Genomic DNA, 18,199 nt, shown 5'->3' with positions numbered 1-18,199 from the left:
GTACGTATTCCCCCGACCTTACCCCCTCTGTACTACAGAACGCCAGTGACTATCTGTCCGCAGTCTCCAACGTCATGTCCACTCTCTATCTGAAACTCAACCTCTCTAAAACTGAACTTCTTCTGCTCCCGCCGTCTACTAACCTCCCTTAAATCTGACATTTCCCTCTCCTTGGGTAGAACCACAATAACAACCCTGCAGAAGGCGCGCTGTCTGGGTGTTATGTTTGACACCAATCTCTACTTCACATCCCATGTACAATCTCTTGGCCGCTCTTGCCGCTTACACCTAAAGAACATCTCTAGAATTCGCCCTTTTCTCACCATGGAAACAACAAAAACCCTCACTGTAGCATTGATCCACTCCCGCCTGGATTACTGCAATGCTCTATTAATTGTCCTCCCCGTCACTCGACTATCCCCTCTCCAGTCCATAATGCAGCAGCCAGTGTCATCCATCTGGCTAATCGGTACTCGGACGTGTCTGCTCTTCGTCAGTCATTACACTGGCTGCCCATTCATTATAGGATCCGATTCAAAGTACTTGTTCTCACCCACAAAGCTCTCCATGGTGCGGCACCCCCCTACATCTCCTCCCTCATTTCTTTCTATCGGCCTAGCCAATCGCTGCGCTCTGCAAACGACTTTCGACTAACCTCTGCACTAATCCGTACCTCCCACTCCCGACTCCAAGACTTCTCCCGTGCTGCTCCTATACTCTGGAATGCTCTACCCCAAGAAATTAGGACTAACCACAGTTTTAGGCGCTCCTTCAAAACACATTTGTTCAGAGTGGCTTATCACATTCGCTAATCAAAGTCATTCTATGTGTAAGTGTGTGTGTGTAGCCCATTCACTATCTCCATCCATCCTTCACTCCGTCAAGATGGCTGGACATCATTGTAAATATACAATTGTAAATTCACACCTGTACTTTGTATCTCCCCCACCTCATTGTAGATTGTAAGCTCTCACGAGCAGGGTCATCTTATTTCGTCTTATTTTGCTTTAATTATTGTATTGTTGTTGTTACTTATGATTTGTGTTTTGAAACTGTTAAACTGTAAAGCGCTGCAGAATATGTTGGCGCTATATAAATAAAGATTATTATTATTATTGAAGATTACAGTGCGGGGAAGCCGGGAAACATTCATATAGACGGCCGGTGGGGATAGAGTCAGTGACCGACTCTGGCCACATCTGTCTCTAGAGCCGCAGTAGAAGATGAAGATGTCGTCCTCATCATGAAGGAGTTATTTCTCATGTCGCGTGTAATGAATATCTCTTATTGCTGATGCCGATTCCAGTGTCGGTAATGAGACGAGAATTAGCGATATGGAAGATGAGTCTATGAGGAACGTGTTCAGCTGCCGACTCCGAGGAGGAAACTGCTTGTTGTCTGGGGCCTAAATATATAGGTTTTATTAGTAGATGTCAGGGAAGAAAACTAAACCCTGTAAGATAATAAATCTCCTCATATGTTTCCCTTATTATCTCCAGTAATTGTATTATTACACAGGATTCTTATGATGTTACATCGGATCATCTTCTTCTCATTCAGGTCTCTACAATATCGGATCCTCTCAGTGAAGATCTTCTACAGAAGAGAATTTTCCTGATTTACCCATCAAGGATGGATATGGACAGAGACAAGATGGCGGAGAGGATATTGCACCTCACCCTAGAGATCCTCTTCCGTCTCACTGGAGAGGTGAGAGATTCTGATGACGTCACATTACATCATTCTTATCTATGGGAATAACAGGAGGACAGAACTGGAGAGGTGAGGACTCTGGAAATGTCTGTAGTGAGATTTATTAATGTGTCTCTCCATAACCAGGATTACACAGTGGTGAAGAAGACCTCTAGTGATTGCTGTCAGGACCCTGTGTCTGAGGGATGGTGAAAACCCCTGAGCCCAATCACGGGGCCTCCACCTCACCCCCTGATCCATGAGGACATCAATGACCAGAAGATCCTAGAACTCATCTACAAGATGATTGAGCTGCTGACTGGAGAGTTGACACTGCTGGGAATGCTGGGACATTATACAGTAACACTATGAAGGGATCGGGGGGATGACGGTATCATTGTATGTGTCAGGTTCCTATAAGGTGTCAGGATGTCGCTGTCTATTTCTCCATGGAGGAGTGGGAGTATTTAGAAGGACACAGAGATCTGTATAAGGACATCATAATGGAGGTTCCCCAGCCCCTCACATCACCAGGTAATAGACAGGACTAATTACACACGGCCTATAATTATCTGTATGTAGAGAATGAATTCAGTCCCTGTATGTGTTTCCTCCAGATCTGTCCAGTGAGAGGACAACACCAGAGAGATGTCCCCGTCCTCTTCTTCCACAGGACTGTAACCAAGAAGATCCCAGTGCTCCTCAGGATCATCAGGTAGATGGAGAGAAGGTGTCAGGAGATCTCCCCTATGATGTGTAGACGGCTGTGAAGGTCTTGTGCTCAGTCTTGTTTTATCCCCCAGTATTATATGTTTTATACTTGTGTAATGAGAATGGTGGAGATGGCAGGATTAGAGCTGATCATAGATGGGACTTCTCCATCTGTCTGTGACTTTTACAATATTTGTTTCAGGGTGAAGATCTGACCCATATTAACACTACAGAGACATATGTGAGGGGTGATGAGCTGTGTAATGAGGAGATTCCCACATATGACTACCCAGGTGAGTAGTAACCACTGAATGCAGAGAAGTCACAGATTCCTCTCAGTCACCGGCTGTAGCTGCTTTATCGGTGGTGTAGTCCGGCCGTATTACCATGATCACCATTTTGCCTCTAGACCACAACATTCTCCTCCACCCTAAACTGTTCAAATGACTTTGGGCAGTGAAAGCCCTTTTCTATAGAACTTACAACCTATTACATTGTTTTTGATCCTAAGGAATTTAGATTACTGCACAATCTGTCCTGAAATGGGGAGCAATATTATTCTCTTTGTGCAGTGGATGATTTTGCAAACTCCCCTCTCCCGCTCTCTGACCACAATCTTCTTTCATTCTCTATCAAGAACTGCCAGGCCGCTCAGGTCACCCCCACTGTCCATACTTATAGAGACATACAGGCCATTAACACCCAGAAACTTATGAAGAACTTGCATTCTTCATTGGCCCCTATCTCCTCCCTCTCCTGTCCTGATTCTGCATTGAAGCATTACAATGAAACACTTCAAACTGCCCTGGATGAATTTGCACCCCCTATAAATAGAACACCACAACACAGATCGCGACAACCCTGGCACACGGTGCAAACACGTTTCCTGCAGCGGCTCCAGGTGCGCCGAACGTCTGTGGAGAAAATCCAATCTACACGAAGATTTCATCCATTATAAGTTTATGCTTAGAACATACAACACTGCCCTTCACCTCTCCAAACAAACCTATTTCAACACCCTCATCACCTCACTGTCAATAACCCGAAACGTCTCTTTGACACTTATCATTCTATACTCAACCCAAGAGTACAGGCCCCAACCACGGAGCTCTGAGCTGACGATCTGGCCAATTACTTCAAAGAAAAAATTGACCAGATTCGACAGGAAATTATCTCCCAATCACCTCATACCATGCACTGTCCTCCCTCCCCCACTGCATCTAGCTCACTCTCTGATTTTGAACCAGTAACAGAAGAAGAAGTAAGCAGGCTCCTTGAATCTTCTCGCCCAACCTTTTGCATCAGTGACCCATTTCCGTCACATCTCCTCCAGTCCCTTTCCCCTGCTGTCACCCCTCACCTAACTAAAATATTTAACCTCTCTCTCTCTCTTCTGGTATCTTTCCCTCCTCATTTAAGCATGCCATCATACATCCACTACTTAAAAAACCATCCCTCGACCAAAACTGTGCCGCTAACTATAGACCTGTCTCTAATCTTCCCTTCATCTCTAAACTCCTGGAACGCATGGTCCACTCCCGTCTTATCCGCTATCTCTCTGATAACTCTCTTCTCAACCCTCTCCAATCCGGTTCACGCTCCTTACACTCTATTGAAACTGCCCTCAATAAAGTCTCTAATGATCTACTAACAGCTAAACCAAATGGTCATTACTCCATGCTAATTCTCTTGGATCTCTCTGCAGCATTCGACACTGTGGATCATCAGCTCCTCCTCACTATGCTCCATTCCATTGGCCTCAAGGACACCGTTCTCTCCTGGTTCTCCTCCTATCTCTCTGACCGCTCCTTTACTGTATCTTTTGCCGGTTCCTCCTCCTCTCACCTTCCCCTTACTGTTGGGGTTCCTCAAGGATCGGTTCTAGGCCCTCTCCTCTTCTCCTTGTACACTGCCCCTATTGGTCAAACAATCAGTAGATTTGGTTTCCAGTACCATCACTATGCTGATGACACACAATTATACGCTTCTTCTCCTGACATCACGCCAGTCTTTCTAGAAAACACCGGCGATTGTCTAAACGCTGCGTCTAACATCATGTCCTCACTATATCTGAAACTGAACCTGTCAAAGACTGAACTCCTTGTATTTCCTCCCTCTACTAATGTACCTATACCCGACATTGCCATTTCTGTGTGTGGCTCCGCTATTACTCCCCAGCAACATGCCCGCTGTCTTGGGGTCATACTTGATTCCGAGCTTTCCTTTGCCCTCCACATTCGATCACTGGCTCGCTCTTGTCATCTGCACCTCAAAAACATTTCTAGAATTCGACCTTTTCTTTTGCAAAAACTCTTACTGTTTCTCTTATTCATTCTCGTCTCGACTATTGTAACTCTCTTCTAATCGGTCTCCCTCTTACCAAACTCTACCCTCTCCAATCTGTCTTGAATGCTGCAGCCAGGATCATATTCCTCCCCAATCGTTACACCGATGCCTCTACCTTGTGACAGTCATTACACTGGCTACCCATCCACTCCAGAATCCAGTACAAACTTATTACCCTCACCCTCAAAGCCCTCCATGGCTCAGCACCACCCTACATCTCCTCCCTTGTTTCAGTATACCACCCTACCCGCGCCCTCCGTTCTGCTGATGACCTGAGGTTAGCATCCTCAATAATCAGAACCTCCCACTCCCGTCTCCAAGACTTTACACATGCTGCGCCAATTCTTTGGAATGCACTTCCTAGGTCAATACGATTAGTCCCCAGTCCCCACAATTTTAAGCGTGCTCTAAAAACGCATTTATTCAGACTGGCCTATCACCTCAACACATTAATCTAATCTATCCCTGTGTGGCACAGCCAAAAGTTTTACCATAACCAGGTTTCCCGCATCATGTTCCCACATGCTTTATGCATTCATTAGCCCTCTGTGTCTGTACTGTTACACACTTAACATTATGGCTGGTCCATACAATCAGGGCAACTGTTACCACCCACCTTTCGTGTCTACCTCTTTCCTCATAGATTGTAAGCTTGCGAGCAGGGCCCTCATTCCTCTTAGCATTTGTTATAATCTATGTGATTATTGTTATGCTGTAATGTGCTGCAGAATATGTCGGCGCTATAGAAATAAAATGTATTATTATTATTATTTTCTCTGATCTTCTGGTCAGGATTCATAGTAGCTCCAATGGTCCAACATAAATGAATTCAACTTTGGTTTACTGTTGTGTAATCTGTATTTGTAGTTTTCAGTAATGAGATTCTCGTGCTTTGGGGCGGGGCTGTGGGCGGGGCTTTATGCGGTGCTCTGATTACATATTCATCTGTATTGGCTTATGACAGGTCGCTGATCCCTCACTGACCTGCCCCCATTATTACATAATGCATATAATAGCATTGATTTTATTGGTGATAATGCCTATAATATTGTGGCTATTGTGAGGCTTAGAAAACAATTATATCCAGCACAATGTCACCGGCGATGGCGGCGTCATTTGACTTTTTGAATGTAAAATATGCTGGAATAATTAGCGGTTGCCATGTCGTGTTTGGAGAGCCCCTGATGTGCCTAAACAGTGGAAACCCCCAACAAGTGACCCCATTTTGAAACTAGACCCTTTAGGCAACTTATCCAGATGTGTATTGAGCACCTTGAACCCACAGGTGCTTTACAGAAGTTTATTGCGTAGAGCCATGGAAATAAAAAAAAATAAAATTTTTCCTAAATCTTTTTCCCTCGATATATATTTTAGTTTGTCCTGAGTATGCTGACACCCCCATATGTGGGGGTAAACCACTGTTTGGGTGCATGGCAGAGCTCGGAAGGGAAGGAGCGCCATATTGGAGAGCAGATTTTGCTGGAAGTGTTTGTGGGTGACATGTCACATTGTCAGAGCCCCTGAGGTGCCAGAACAGCATAAGCCCCCAAAAGTGACTGCATTTTACCAAATACTTCCCTGAATGAATTCTTCTAGTGGTGCAGTGAGCATACTGACACCACAGCTGTTCCATAGAAAATTATACCACTGGGCAGTGAAGAAAAAAATAATTACATTTTAACCACTAAAATATTGTTTTAACCCCAGATTTTACATTGGAAAATAGGTAGATAGGTAAATGGTCATCATAGGTAAACCTATGGGTGTACATAGATGAATTTGCAAGGGGTGTCATTTCCAATTCCCAGAGGGGTGTCATTTCCAAAATGGGGTCACTTCAGGAGAGATTCTGCTTTTATGACACTTTGGAGAGCCGCTAAGTGCCAAAACAACAGAATTCCCCCTGAAGTGACCCCATTTTGCAAATGACACCCCTCTGGGAATTCATCTATGGATATAGTGACCATTTTCACTACATGGATTATTTCCAGAAACACGTAGTGGAAGTTTTAGAGCAAAAATTGCAAAAATGTCATTGTAGTGCCCAATATATTGTGCCCAGCTTGTGTCTCTGGAGACCTCTCCCCACCTACCCCCGGAAATTGTTAAGTCAGCTCTACTCAAATGTGTCTGTCACTAAATAAACCAAATGCTTGAATGTCAAAACAGTTCATAAACGTGGTTCTGTGTGGAAGATTGTAAAGCCGTCATAGAGGCATAAGGCTGGCAGTGATGGGCATTGTGGGTAATAATAGCAGGTATCATGCCTCATTCCTCTCTAGGAACATACACGACATCTTCTCTGGGGGTTCTTTCTTGTTTCAGTTACTGGGATGAGTGCAATAAAATGTCGCTCAGTGAGTCTTCTGACATCTTCACATTCTAAAGGATTGGCGGGGACAAAATTTTCAAAAACAAGATTTACATGACCTTTTCCTGATAATCAAGGAAAATATCTGCATTTCCGGCTTTTTTGTGTAACACAAAAGAATTATATGTGGCCACCTGAAACAAATACATGACTAACTTTTTATACCAGGTATATGATTTTCTTGATACCTGGTATGGCTGTAGAACCTGATCTGCAAGGTCAACCCCCCCATATATTTGTTGTAGTCAATGACAGACACAGGTTTTGGAGTGGTGGATCCCTGTTGGTCTGCAGTGGCCCTTGTGGCATCTGTGGGGATCGAGCTCAGGATAAATATATCTTTTTCATCCTTATACTTAAGGACAAGCAGCTCTCCATTGCATAAAGCCCCTGACTGCCCCATTCGGAAATGTTCTTTGACCAATGATTGTGGAAACCCCTGATGGTTTTTGAGAATGGTCCCACAAGCCCCTATGTTATGTTCAACCAGACTTTTAAATAGAGGTATGCTGGTGTAGTAGTTGTCAACATACAGATTGTAGCCTTTTTGTAAAAAATGCTCAAAACGATTTTTCCAGATGTCCCCAGATAAGTAGGGCATCCTGGTGGGTTTAGTTGGCTGTCTTTCCCCTCATAAATGTGAAAAGCTGATGTGTATCCGGTTGAACTCTCGCACATTTTATAGAGCTTTATTCCGAACCTTGCCCTCTTAGAAGGAATAAATTGCTTGAGGTGCAGTCTTCCTTAGAATTTTACAAGGGACTCATCAATGGAAATGTTTTCTGTTGGGGTGTAGAGCTTTAAGAACTTTTCTGTCAAGTCTTCGATGATGGGTCTGATTTTGTATATTCTGTCATGTTCTGGGACATTTCTGGGCAGGCATTGACTATTGTCATTAAAATGCCAAAATCTCATGAGCATTTCATAACAGGTGCTAGGAAGAACGGCAAAAACATAGGGGTGGATTGAACAGGGCTTTTTTAACAAGACACATAGCGAATGTAAGTCCTAAAAAAAATTTCATTTCTAGTTGGTGTCCTTAAATTTGATCTATGAATTGGGACACATATAAATTTGTAGGACAATATGCTCTAGCAAGCTATCTGTCATAAACAAATTAAAAAATAATTGGTCCAAAATTTTCCACCTCCACATTTATACCAGGAATGACAATAAAATTAGGGCTGAATGGAGTAACCGAATCCGAAGCCTCCCATCTGGGAAATGCTACATCAAGAGGCAAAGCCCCTTGGACATTGGTGTGCGCCAATTCACGAGCACTAGGGACAGCGTTAGTACTGGGCATTGTTCCCTGAGTTGGAGACATTTCTCCAGAAGCGCTATTTGTCCTTCTTATTGTACTGGTCCTTGTGTGTGAGGATGGACCAGAATCACTGCTCATTTCTGAGCTATCACTGTCGCTGCCACTAAAGCCCTTGAAATCCACATCGCCATCTGACACTGCACTTTCTTCACTGTCAGAACATACAAGTGCATAAGCCTCCTCTGCAGTATACTACTGACTGGCAATTTTATTTTATTTTTTTTTTTCGTAAATAGAAAACTACGACATGACGTGACCAAATTATTGGGCAGGCAATTGAGAAAAGTCTAATTCTTTACCCTATCCCTAACTTTAGAATAAACCCTAACAGTAACCCTAACTTTAGTCCCAACACTAACCCTAACTATAGCACTAACCCTAACCTGCCTTATCTGTTTTTTACTTTATAGCAAAATCGCTGACTGACACAGCTCTTGGCAGCAGCACTTGTAAGGCTACTTTCACACTAGCGTTTCCTGGAGCTGTGGAGGGATGCGCATGGCCGCCCCTCCTCCGGTCAGCTCCGCCTATGGGCGCATGACGCTGCATGCGACCTGCGTATCCTATCTTTAGCATTGGGTACGCAGGCCGTGCGCAGGTATGTATTTGCTGGCGCATGCGTTCTGTTGACGGTGCGCCGAGCGCACCAAAATGCAACACGGTTAAAGTTTTTTGCATAGCTTGCCATTTTTATGGACAATTTAAAGAGGTTGTCCACTACTTTTTAGTAACCCCCCCTATTGTATCCCCCGGGGCCCATAATGATTTTTGTAATTACCTTGCGTTGCCAATTCTGCCTGTGAGCGGCGCTATGCGGGCGGCTGAGTCCGAGTCATGTGACCGCCAGGCTACAGCCGCCGCTAACATCCGCTGTCACGTCAATTTCCTGACTATGGAAATTGATGTGACATCAGCAGGCGTGACCCAGTATCAACACACTGCTGTCACTCATCAAGAGTCACAGTAGTGTGTGGGCGGTGCTGCATCACACATCACAGCCCCGTCACTCTGCAGCGTCTGTCTCCTCACCCATCAAGAGTGACGGGGCTGTGTAGGGGTTGGACAGGCTGTCTGCCAGCTGTGCGAGGGGTGGACAGGCCATGCAGGGGTCTGCGGGCTGCTGTGCGGGGGGCCGCCGTGCAGGGGTCTGCAGGCTGTCTGCTGGCTGTACGGGAGGTGAAGGAGCTGAGCGGGGTCTGCGGCCTGTCTGCCAGCTGTGCGGGGGGTGGGCGGGTTGTGTGGGGGTATGCAGGCTGTCTGCTGGTGCCGGCTCTGCGGGGGGTGGAAGGGTCGTGCGGGGGTCTGTGGGCTGCTGTGCGGGGGGTGGTGGGCGGGCTGTGCTGGGGTCTGCAGGCTGTCTGCTGGCTGTGCAGGGGGTGGACGGGCCGTGCGGTGGTCTGCCGGCTTTGCGGGAGGGTGGGCGGGCTGTGTGGGTGTTGCCAGGGATGTGCGGGGGAGTCTGCGTGCTGTGCTGGCGGTGTCGGGGCTGTGCGGGGGGGTGTGTGCGCGTGCGTGTGTATGCAGGCAAGCATCATCCAGTGGGACTACAAGTCCCATCAGGTGATGCTTGCTACACTGTCAGTGAGTGACACATTAGCCAATGATGGGACAGAAGTAGTCCCATCATCCGGCTAATGTGTTGAAAGTGAAAAAAAAAAAAACACATACTGAGCATACAACATATAGAATATACATATAACATACAACACATAACATAGAGTATATACTTACCAATCACCTAGTTCCCCGAAGCCATCGATCTTCTGTAATAAAAATAAAATAATAAAGCAACCTATACTCACCTTTCCGCTGTAGTCCAGATAATAACGAGGGTCCCACGACGATCTCCCGTGTAGAGCAGCCACATCAGCTGATGCGACCGCTCTCCAGGGGCCCCAGCAATGAAATGATAGACGGAGGTAATCCTCCGCTGTGTATCCCTCCGCCGCCGGGAAAGTGGTCCCGTAACCCTAACCCAAGCCCTAACCCTAATTCTCATGCCGCATTGCTGGAAAGTGAGAGCCTGAACTCATGTAACCTCAGTGATGCACTGCAGGAGCCATTGTCTCCTGTCAGTTCACCACTGGGAGGCACTATAGAGCGGCCACATCACCTGATGTCACTGTTCTATAGGGGAGATCGTCGTGAGACACTCGTTATTAATTGGACTGTGCCGGACAGGGAGTATACGGTTTGTTTATTTTTTTACTTTTTATTAGAGGAGACCGAGGGTGTCGCTTGGATCTGGGCGTGCAATAAAAATATGATATCCATGTTGTGTTTTATTTCATTAAAATACTTTATTCTTATGTGTGTGGTTTTTTTTAACCCTTTATTACTATAAGATTAATAATGGATAGGCTGACGCCACTCCATTATTAACCGGGCTTAATGTCATTTTCCAATAGCAAGGTGACATTAACCCCTTATATACCCCTTATTACCCCATATCCCACCGCTACACGGGAGTGGGAAGAGGGGCTAAGTGCCAGAATTGGCGCATCTTATATATGCGCCATTTCTGGGGCGGCTGCAGGCTGGTATTTGTAGCTGGGGGGGTCCAATATCCATGGCCCCTTCCTAGGCTATGAATATCAGCCCGCAGTATAAAATTTAGGGGGACCCCCACGTCATTTTCTTGGGGGGTCCCCTATTTTAATAGCCAGTAAAGGCTATGAAGACAGCTGCGGGCTGATATTCATAGCCTGGGAAAAGGCCATGGGTATTGTCCCATTCCCAGGCAAAAAATATTGGCCCCCGGCAGTCGGCTTTCCTCCTCTGGTGCAGAAAATTGCGCTGGAGCCCACGCCATTTTTTTTTTTACTTTCTAAAATGAAACATAGTTCATTAATAAACATGGATATGGAAATATCTATGGATATCTATGGAAAAATCTATGGAAATATCTATGGAAATAAAGTATCTATGGAAAAATCTATATATAAATCCATATATCTATCCCATATCTATCTTTCTATCTAGCTATCTATCCATCTATCCCATATCTATCTTTCTATCTATCTATGTGTGTAATGAAGTGTGGGTTGGACAAGTGTAAATGAGGAGGTTGGACAGAAATGACAACACAAATCTTTCTTTTTTTGTTAAATGACATCTTTATTTAGGTTACAAAAACACATACAATCCACATGTAAAAAAGCACATGAAAAACCGCATGACAAACGCATCAATAACGCACCTGCATTTTCTGCCAAGAGCTGCGGTTACTGAGTAGAATAATCCGCCCTGGAATCCGCCCGGTGTGCACACAGCCTTATAGCTCTCAGCACTATAACGGTGTGTACATGGGGACTTATTATTAAGAACGCCTGTGTCTGTGCGCGCTCCTGTGTGTGCGCTCATGATGCTTGCAATGTGTTTTATGTGAACACGTGGCGGATTGTGCTGTGGATTTTTCTGTGTGGATTTTGCTATATCTGCAGGTACAATGACCGGCGTTTTATCTGCAGATTTATAGCGGATTTTGTGCGGCTTCCACCTGCGTTTTGACACCTGCGGATTCTTATAATGGAACAGGTGAAAAACGCTGCGGAATCCGACATTCTACAGAAATGAACCCTCAGCGTTTATGCTGCTGATTTTCTGCACCATGGGCACAGAGGTTTTTGTTTTACATTGACTATAATGGTACTGTACAACGCAGGAGAATCTGCTGCGGATCCGCAGGGCCAAATCCGCTGCAGATCCACAGTAGAATCCACAACGTGTGCACAGACCCTTACAATAAGATGCTTCAGATTGAAGAGAGAGGAGGGAGAGGTTTGGGTGTGTTTTGGAGTGGGTGTGCAAGGTGCTGGCTTAGGCCTCTCTCACACTACAGTTTTTTGTGTCAGTTAAAATCCGCCAAAAAGGCGGACAAGCGGATCCGTTCTTAACTGATGTGAACGGATGCCACAGGATCCGTTTTTTGACAGATCCGCAAAATGAGGAAATTTAAAGGAACCGCTGGTCAGAGAGAGAGAGAATTTTTTTTTTTGTCCGGCACCCAGACAGAATTTTGGGTTAAATCAGTGTCTGGAGGATCCGCCGCCCAAAAAAACGTTGCAAGCTCCGTTTGGAAATCTTTGAGGATGTTGACGGACACCAACATTGTGGCGGATCCTCATAAAAACAGATGCAACGGACGGCAATCTGTCAAGATCCGCCAATAATGAAAGTCAATGGGGAAAAAAACGGATCCGCAAAGAAAAATGGCGAATCCGTTTTTTTTCCAAATCGGCGGATCTTGACTGATTGTCAAAAATGGAAGTGTGAAAGAGGCCTTACAGGCCAGTGCAATGCATCATGGAACTTGTAGTATTAGAGCACAGTAAGTCGGGAGAAAGAAAGTTGTCAATTAACCCCATGAGAGCTGGAGCCAGCACTGAAAATGTGCTGCGAGAGGATGATAAAAGGTAATATTGCTAAAATAAACACAGTGGATGTTTTTAGTGGCACATAATAGCAAGATTTATGAAAAAAAAGTTAAAGTAGTGGACAACTTCTTTAAGTAGAAATGTTCAAAAATATAAAACTCAATGATATTTTATGAAAGAAAATTGTTTTTTGTCTTGGTAGATGACTGTACCAGGATATCAGAGGGACAGCTGACAGCTTCAATTTTTAAATCTGATGATCTTGAGATCCTACAAAATACGACTGAAGTGATTGCTGTTACTCCAGATATACCATCATCCATTCACAGCAAAGATCGGTCATCTGATCCTATGAAACAGGTCCCATCTTCTGATTCATTACCGACTACTAAGGAAAATCAAAGTCACAAAAAAGGCATTAAAAAACAAACTGCACCTAAAGCAAAAAATTCATTTTCATGTTCAGAATGTGGGAAATGTTTTCACAAGAAATCTCATTTTGTTACACACCAGAGAACTCACACAGGAGAGAAGCCTTTTTCATGTTCAGAATGTGGGAAATGTTTTAACCGGAAATCAAGTTTGGTTGATCACCATAGAACTCACACTGGGGAGAATCCTTTTTCCTGTTCAGATTGTAGGAAATGTTTTAACCAGAAATCACATTTTGTTAACCACCAGAGAATTCACACAGGGGAGAAGCCTTTTTCCTGTTCAGAATGTGGGAAATGTTTTAACCAGAAAGGGGATCTTGTTAAGCACCAAAGAACTCACACAGGGGAGAAGCCTTTTTCCTGTTCAGAATGTGGGAAATGTTTTAACCAGAAAGGGGATCTTGTTAAGCACCAAAGAACTCACACAGGGGAGAAGCCTTTTTCCTGTTCAGAATGTGGGAAATGTTTTAACCAGAAAGGGGATCTTGTTAAGCACCAAAGAACTCACACAGGAGAAAAGCCTTTTTGATGTTCAGAATGTGGGAAATGTTTTACTCAGATTTTAAGTCTTGTTGCACATGAGAGAATTCACACAGCAGAGAAGCCATATTCATGTTCAGAATGTGGGAAATGTTTTAAATGGAAAATACAGTTGTGGCCAAAAGTATTGACCCCCCCTGCAATTCTGTCAGATAACACTCAGTTTCTTCCTGAAAATGATTGCAAACACAAATTCTTTGGTATTATCTTCATTTAATTTGTCTTAAATGAAAAAACACAAAAGAGAATGAAGCAAAAAGCGAAACATTCATCATTTCACACAAAACTCCAAAAATGGGCCAGACAAAAGTATTGGCACCCTCAGCCTAATACTTGGTTGCACAACCTTTAGCCAAAATAACTGCGACCAACCGCTTCCGGTAACCATCAATGAGTTTCTTACAATGCTCTGCTGGAATTTTAGACCATTCTTCTTTGGCAAACTGCTCCAGGTCCCTGATATTTGAAGGGTGCCTTCTCCAAACTGCCATTTTTAGATCTCTCCACAGGTGTTCTATGGGATTCAGGTCTGGACTCATTGCTGGCCACCTTAGAAGTCTCCAGTGCTTTCTCTCAAACCATTTTCTAGTGCTTTTTGAAGTGTGTTTTGGGTCATTGTCCTGCTGGAAGACCCATGACCTCTGAGGGAGACCCAGCTTTCTCACACTGGACCCTACATTATGCTGCAAAATTTGTTGGTAGTCTTCTGACTTCATAATGCCATGCACACTGTCAAGCAGTCCAGTGCCAGAGGCAGCAAAGCAACCCCAAAACATCAGGGAACCTCCGCCATGTTTGACTGTAGGGACCGTGTTCTTTTCTTTGAATGCCTCTTTTTTTCTCCTGTAAACTCTATGTTGATGCCTTTGCCCAAAAAGCTCTACTTTTGTCTCATCTGACCAGAGAACATTCTTCTAAATCGTTTTAGGCTTTTTCAGGTAAGTTTTGGCAAACTCCAGCCTGGCTTTTTTATGTCTCGGGGTAAGAAGTGGGGTCTTCCTGGGTCTCCTACCATACAGTCCCTTTTCATTCAGATGCCGACGGATAGTACGGGTTGACACTGTTGTACCCTCAGACTCCAGGGCAGCTTGAACTTGTTTGGATGTTAGTCAAGGTTCTTTAACATCCGCACAATCTTGCGTTGAAATCTCTTGTCAATTTTTCTTTTCCGTCCACATCTAGGGAGGTTAGCCACAGTGCCATGGGCTTTACACTTCTTGATGACACTGCGCACGGTAGACACAGGAACATTCAGGTCTTTGGAGATGGACTTGTAGCCTAGAGATTGCTCATGCTTCCTCTTTGGTCATCTTTCTTTTCTCCATGCTCAATGTGGTACACACAAGGACACAGGAGAGAGGTTGAGTCAACTTTAATCCATGTCAACTGGCTGTGAGTGTGATTTAGTTATTGCCAAAACCTGTTAGGTGCCACAGGTAAGTTACAGGTGCTGTTAATTACACAAATTAGAGAAGCATCACATGATTTTTCGAACAGTGTCAATACTTTTGTCCACCCTCTTTTATGTATGGTGTGGAATTATATCCAATTTGGCTTTAGGACAATTCTTTTTGTGTTTTTTCATTTAAGACAAATTAAATGAAGATAATAATACCAAAGAATTTGTGTTTGCAATCATTTTCAGGAAGAAACTGAGTATTATCTGACAGAATTGCAGGGGTGTCAATACTTTTGGCCACAACTGTAGATCTTGAACGCCATCAAAGAGCACACACAGGGGAGAAGCCTTTTTTGCTGTTCAGAATGTGGGAAATGTTTTAACCGGAAAGCTATTCTTGTTAGACATCAGAGCAGTCACACAGAGGAGAAGCAATTTTCATTTTCTTAATGTGGGAAATATTTTACTTGGAAATCAACTGTTAATAAACATCAGAGACGTCACATAGGGGAGAAGCCTTTTTTATGTTCATAATGTTGGAATAGTTTTAACCAAAATAGAATTTTCTTAAATGGGTTGTCTCTTGTCATTCCTCATGTTTGCTGATAAAAGGATAAAACTAAACTTTATTAATTCAAAATGTAAAACTATACCCATAATTCACCCCCTTAAGGTTAGTCAGTAGGTGACTAATAGAAAAAACATGTACCCCAAAGTTCAGTATATAAGGTGAGGTGACGTATACTGTGACGGAGTCAGCTTCAGCTGAACTGATTTCTAGAGTGGACCCTCTGGGTCGTGGCACCCACCCACCTAGGGCGAGCTGACCTTGTGAGGGACCACCACCTATACAGGGAGTGTCAGGGCAAGACCAAGGGGGTGAGCCACCGCGACTGCTGGAACCAGACGGCCGGCTCAAGAAAGATACGTGTTAGTGTCTGGCAACAGGGAACGTGCAGGGTACAAGACATATCAAAGCGTGGTCACAGGGTTTCTTCAATAAAGCATGGTCTCAGGGTTTAATCAGGAACAAGACATACTTACAAGGACAAAGTGAAACATAGCAAGGTGCGTGCATTGGCACGACAAGGTCCAAGGCATGATACGTGCTAGGTGGCACGCCAGGGTTCCCGCAAGGGCTAGATGGCATTGGACTCCGGACATCTGGCAACGATCGACAGGCTCCGGACATTAGTCTGCAGTCATCAGGTTCCGGACCTCTGGCAGCGATCGGCAGGCTCCGGACATCCGCCAGGCAAGCCAGGGTTCAGGCAAGGAGGGACGCCAGAGTTCAAGACATGGTGCATGTTAGGAGACACGCCAAGGTCCAAGGCAGGGGTCCAGACAGCATGAGTGCTGGGAGAAACCAGGGTCCAAGGCAAAGTTCAAGGCAGGGTGCGTGCTAGGGGGCACACCAGGGTCCAAGGCAGGGTGCAAGGCAAGGTGCGTGTTAGGGGCTATGCCAGGTTCAGACTAGGGCAAGGGCCTGCATGTGCTAGGAGGCATGCCAGGGTTCAGGCTAGGGCCTGTGCATGCTAGGAGGCACGCCAGGTTTCATGGCAGGACCTGCGGGTGCTTTAGAGATGCACGGGGAGGTATGTCAAGGAGCAACCTAGGGCCTGCGCGTGCCAAGATGGCACACAGTGCAGCGACAGCGTGAGTGCAAGGAAGCACAGAGCACGGCTGGGGCACTGGCTAGCTGGTCAGGCTGAGGCTCAGACTGGCGAGCACGGCTGAGGCACAACAGTGGACACAGCTAAGTCACTAACCGACATGCACGACAGGCACAAGCAGGCGGGCACAGCTAAGGCAGGCATGGCTGAGGCACAAACAGGAGGGAGAGGGAAGGCCAGGTGCGTGCAGAGGGCTCACGAAGAAGCAAGGCAAGGCAAAGTACAAATCAAGGAGCGGAACGTAGGCTGAAGCACAGAGCCGGGTACAAGAAAGGGAAGCAGAGCGTATGCTAGAGCCCAGAGCCAAGTCAGAGACATAGAGCAGAGTACAGATAGGTAGTGGAATGTATGCTGAGGCACAGAGCCAGGTACAAGGGAAAAGCGGAGCATATGCCAAAGCACAGAGCCGGGTATATGGCAAAGCACAGAGTACAAGATAAGACTTGTGCTAAAGGAGTACAGAAGGTCAGAATGAAAAGATAGAGCTCAAGACAGATTGGATTGGAGAAGCAGGAAGCTCATCTGCATATTTCCGGTGTATTCTGGGAAGAGGAGAAGAGTCGCCTTAAGCTGATCGATCGCTGGGACTTGCCGCGTCTCGCTATTTGAGGACATCGCAAAACCGGGGATTGGAGAAGCAGGAAGCTCATCTGCATATTTCCGGTGCATTCTGGGAAGAGAAGAAGAGTCGCCTTAAGCTGATCGATCGCTGGGACTTGCCGGGTCTCGCTGTTTGAGGACATCGCAAAAGCAGGGATTGGAGAAGCAGGAAGCTCATCTGCATATTTCCGGTGTATTCTGGGAAGAGGAGAAGAGTCGCCTTAAGCTGATCGATCGTTGGGACTTGCCGCGTCTCGCTGTTTGAGGACATCGCAAAACCAGGGATTGGAGAAGCAGGAAGCTCATCTACATATTTCCGGTGCATTTTGGGAAGAGGAAAAGAGTCGCCTTAAGCTGATCGATCGCTGGGACTTGCCGGGTCTCGCTGTTTGAGGACATCGCAAAACCATGGATTGGAGAAGCAGGAAGCTCATCTGCATATTTACGGTGCATTCTGGGAAGAGGAGAAGAGTCGCCTTAAGCTGATCGATCGCTGGGACTTGCCGAGTCTCGCTGTTTGAGGACATCGCAAAACCACCCATCATAGACTGCATCGGCAATAGCAATATGGAAGAGAAGAAAATCCACATGGTCACCTGCAACACATGCTACATGTTTATGGATCTGCCGGCCCAAAAACTCAACTTTACCTGTCAGAAGTGCAAACTTGTTGCCCTCTTAGAGGAAAAGGTGCAGGGACTGGAAGAAAGAATAGCAACATTGAAGGTAATTT

At 45.3% G+C, this 18,199-nt stretch overlaps 1 protein-coding gene across 1 annotated transcript in view; it reads left to right on the top strand.

The window, feature by feature from the left end:
* Window positions 1-18,199, top strand: part of LOC141074061 (uncharacterized) — a 134,085-nt gene that overhangs the window by 62,133 nt on the left and 53,753 nt on the right. The window contains 1 exon segment of the mRNA XM_073561577.1: window positions 13,329-13,825. Coding sequence (XP_073417678.1) covers window positions 13,329-13,825 — 497 coding nt within the window.

Source organism: Dendrobates tinctorius, unplaced genomic scaffold, assembly GCF_039654945.1.
Source record: "Dendrobates tinctorius isolate UK_male_01 unplaced genomic scaffold, ASM3965494v1 ptg000322l, whole genome shotgun sequence".
Lineage (NCBI taxonomy): Eukaryota > Metazoa > Chordata > Amphibia > Anura > Dendrobatidae > Dendrobates > Dendrobates tinctorius.
This window is presented reverse-complemented; position numbering and strand designations above follow the sequence as displayed.